At 34.8% G+C, this 3,663-nt stretch overlaps 1 protein-coding gene across 1 annotated transcript; it reads right to left on the bottom strand.

Moving 5' to 3' along the window:
• Positions 1-82: 82 nt before the first annotated feature.
• LOC116350975 (ankyrin-2-like) lies at positions 83-2,176 on the bottom strand. The gene is made up of 2 exons (XM_031782993.1): positions 2,018-2,176; positions 83-1,958 (listed from the first exon to the last, which is right to left on the bottom strand). Exons 1-2 carry the CDS (start codon positions 2,068-2,070, stop codon positions 83-85), a joined length of 1,929 nt encoding a protein of 642 aa, XP_031638853.1. The 5' UTR covers positions 2,071-2,176.
• Between the last annotated feature and the right edge of the window lie 1,487 nt (positions 2,177-3,663).

The following is a 3,663-nucleotide window of genomic DNA, read 5'->3' as shown; positions in this document are numbered from 1 at the left end:
AAAACAATGTCACCATTGTTATGTCGAGTATACGCAGCATCCGAGCGAAGACATGCGTTAAATAGCAGCTATTTATATATCCCTATAGCAATAGCTGATATAAACAGCTAGCTAGCAACATCATTGCCCATAAGTTACATTTTTTATAATGTTTACCATCTCTGATATCATCATTTTTGTAAATAGAGAAATCTTGGCTCATCTTTTTTGTTATCTTCTCTTCGATTGTTTTATAAAATTCATCGGCATCGTTGTTTCCTTGAAGAAAGGTTTCCGCTTTTTTTTGAACCGTATAGTTCACCGTGCCAGCATCTTTACTTGATTCAATGGGCTGAGAATGATCTCTTGCTGTTTCGATCGCCAAAGTTGTTGTGATCGTGTTCGGAATGACTTCTGCCTTTTTAGGATCTTGTTGAGTAACAACGTGTTCTGACTGTGCTTTTACTTCATTATCCAAAAAGTTTTTCGTTGATATTGAAGACTCCAATATTTTTGTCGCAATAACAGGTTCTAAAAGATCTTCAATTTGTTTGTGATCTAACAATTCTTTGATTGGTTCAACTTTGTCTGATGGAGTTACTTCTGCGTTTATTTCAATATTATCAAATAATGTGTCTATTTTGTGGAATTTTTCGGTAGTCACAGTATCAATCTGAATCTTTTCATCGACACACGAAATAGTTTCAGCTAAATCTGATGTAACTTTATGCTCGAAACTTTCTGAATCTTTGATGGTTATCTTGAATTTATCATGCAGTTCTCTATCAAAATCACTTTTCGTTACATCAACGTCATCTTTAATACCAGATTTCAGTTTAATCACTGGTTCGGGAATAGTAGCTGATTTAATAATAATATTGTCAGTGGGTGCGTGCATAATTATTTCTTCTTCATGTAGTGCCTTTTTGTCTTCAATCAAACTACGTCTTTTAATTTCAGCTACTTCTTGTACGATTTCTTTTTGTTGTGTTGACGCCGGAATCGGACGTTCGATGGACAATCGTTTTGTGATTTGCTCACGTCGTTCAGCAACACTACGTTCAACTATTTCATCCTCTTGTGACTCACCATCTGAATTTTCGACGATTTTCTCTTCAGCTGAATATTTAAGTTCTTCTCGTTCGTGTACTGCTAGCTCCTCCACAGATTCAGAATCCTTCATATTATCCACCTCTTCAAAACTAGATCCCTTTCGGGTGCCAGAAGCTGATGGTTTTGGTTTTTCCAAGTATAAGCTGAGTCTCAAACATTTCTTTATAATATCATCACGTTTAATGGATCGTAAACTGGTCTCGAGGACCGTACGATTGCTGTCTTCGCGTGAAATATAATTTTGCAGCATAGATTGTGCTTTGCGTGGTGTACTTGTGGGATTATCTGCAATTATTTCATTAATTTCTTGTTCAGTGAATCCGAGTTCATGCGCAAGTCGTATCCAGTCTTGACCCAATAAATTTGAAATATCAACAATACGAATATTGTTCAAATTACTCCGATCGTTTCTATACTTTAAATCACGATTGTCATCGACACTCTCAGTATAGATTTGTTCAGGAAGGACAATATTTAGGATGCAAATTGGTTGTTGTGGTTGTTCGCCCTTAGCAACTCGTTGTTCTCGCATGAACAGAGCACGCCCAACTGTATCAGCATGCTGATCTTTCACACGAACATTAAAAGGCAAGCGATTTTCACGGAAAGCTTTAAAATGAATTTGTAATTGTTCGCCTGACTTTGTTACTGGCACCAAATTTCCAGCAAACTCGGTGTATTGCGGTTTACCCTCGAATACTTCAACATCACGACTCTTTGCCACCTCTGTAAAATGCTCTTGGTATTCAAGAGTTTTATCTTCTTTGTCATCGGTCATACAGAACACTCGAAGTCGAGCTTCAAATGGATCCGTTCTCTTGGCAAAGACTACAAATTTTGCCATAAATGGAACATGAATGGCTTCACTGTAAGGAAAGTAAATTTTATATCTTAGATGTATGCATGCTTTAAAATTATTTCTTACCGATATAGGTCAGTAGCCATTTTAGTAGCTTCGGAAATATTTCTGCAATCCATTAACCAGAATCTTGCCGACACAGTAGTTGTGAATGAAACACAATCGTTAACAAAGGTCAATGGCGTTGATCCAGTTACATCTTCCCATTGCGCACGTGATGGTCCTCCTTTAAACATTAATATCGATTTATATTTAAAATTGAGAAGATAGAAGTCATGATAATAGCGAAAAAAAGGTTTAATTTCCTTTTTCTTGGAATAATTTTTACTTATTTTCCCTTAAAAAAGCAAATATATCATATAATATTTTGCGTTTGAATAAAAACAAAAATATAATATGCGAAATCAATTACAGTTATGTAGTATTAAGTTAACGGCCATTTAAAAAATATAATGAATCGAAAGGAGTGGGAAAATTTCACAATATATAAATTAATGTTCGAAAATAAATATGAGATATCACGATATTCCATCGCCACACAAAAAAACATCATGTCAATAGTGTCTGACATTCATTCTCGAACATGCATATGATCAAAGAAAAGAATTTCTTCGTAAATTCATAAGGTACCAAATTCAATTATTTACAATAGATACGTTTATTAACCCTGCAGACAGTTCATAATAATAACAGATCCAGACAGTATGGGCCTCTCAGGCCCACCGTACAAAATGTATGGAAATAATTTCAAAATGATAAAACCAATATCAATTTTGATTTTTTTCTGTTTTTATTCGACGAAAATGAAAAAAAACGAGATGAATAAATAGAAACATAAATAAAAGTATTGAATAAATGTAAAAAAATTAATTGGAATCGAAAGAATCAGTTTTGTGTGTGCGTTTTTTTCCACAATTTGTACACAAAACCGTCATGGTTGAATGTTCACCGCAAACGTTTTTGTTACATTTGCCACAACAAGTTTTCGTTTTTCGACCGAGTGAAGCTGGACATAAATGACATCGACGTCTTTGAGATGATTAGTTTGTCGATGGTTCTTCAGAGACTTCTGGAATGTTCAAATGTTGGCGAACTTGATTCAAAACTACTTGATGTTCCATGTCCATGCCACGAGTCGATCTGCGAGCAATTTGATCGTAAACCAATGATTCAGACAGTTCAAGTAGAAATTTTTGTACTTGTACAAAGTTTAACTCAATAAAGTATGTAACATAATTTATGTTACTTTCGTAATTTATATTGCGAACTCAAAAGAAGCCTTCCACTAACACAGCTAAATGAATTATTCGTTCACCAAAGAAAATAAGAAAACTGAACGGACGTTTTATTGCTACTATTTCATATGTATAATACACGAGTCCGTTGGCTTTGTGGTCGCGGCCGCATAGTATGCGCAATTGCGCAGTCATCACACATTGAATTTTTTTGGGACATACGCACCACCTATACGGCTGCGCTACTGTGTCCGATCTTCACTTACGTGCAGCTATTGAATTCGTATAAAACCATTGGAGACAGAAAACAATAAAAAAAATAGAATTTGTTTGCAAAATTTTCTCTAAATACATGGATTTCCATACATTTGGTATGGTGGGCCTGAGAGGCCCATACTGTCTGGTTGAAGTGAGATTTTGGTTTTTGTCGAATAACAATTTTTTATAATTTAATATTTTACCGTTATATATTTTTTT

Source organism: Contarinia nasturtii, unplaced genomic scaffold (genome assembly GCF_009176525.2).
Source record: "Contarinia nasturtii isolate CC-2019 unplaced genomic scaffold, AAFC_CNas_1.1 Cnas_scaffold_4340, whole genome shotgun sequence".
In the NCBI taxonomy this organism is placed as follows: domain Eukaryota; kingdom Metazoa; phylum Arthropoda; class Insecta; order Diptera; family Cecidomyiidae; genus Contarinia; species Contarinia nasturtii.
Note: the sequence above shows the minus strand (reverse complement) of the source record. Positions and strands in the feature narration are given on the sequence as shown.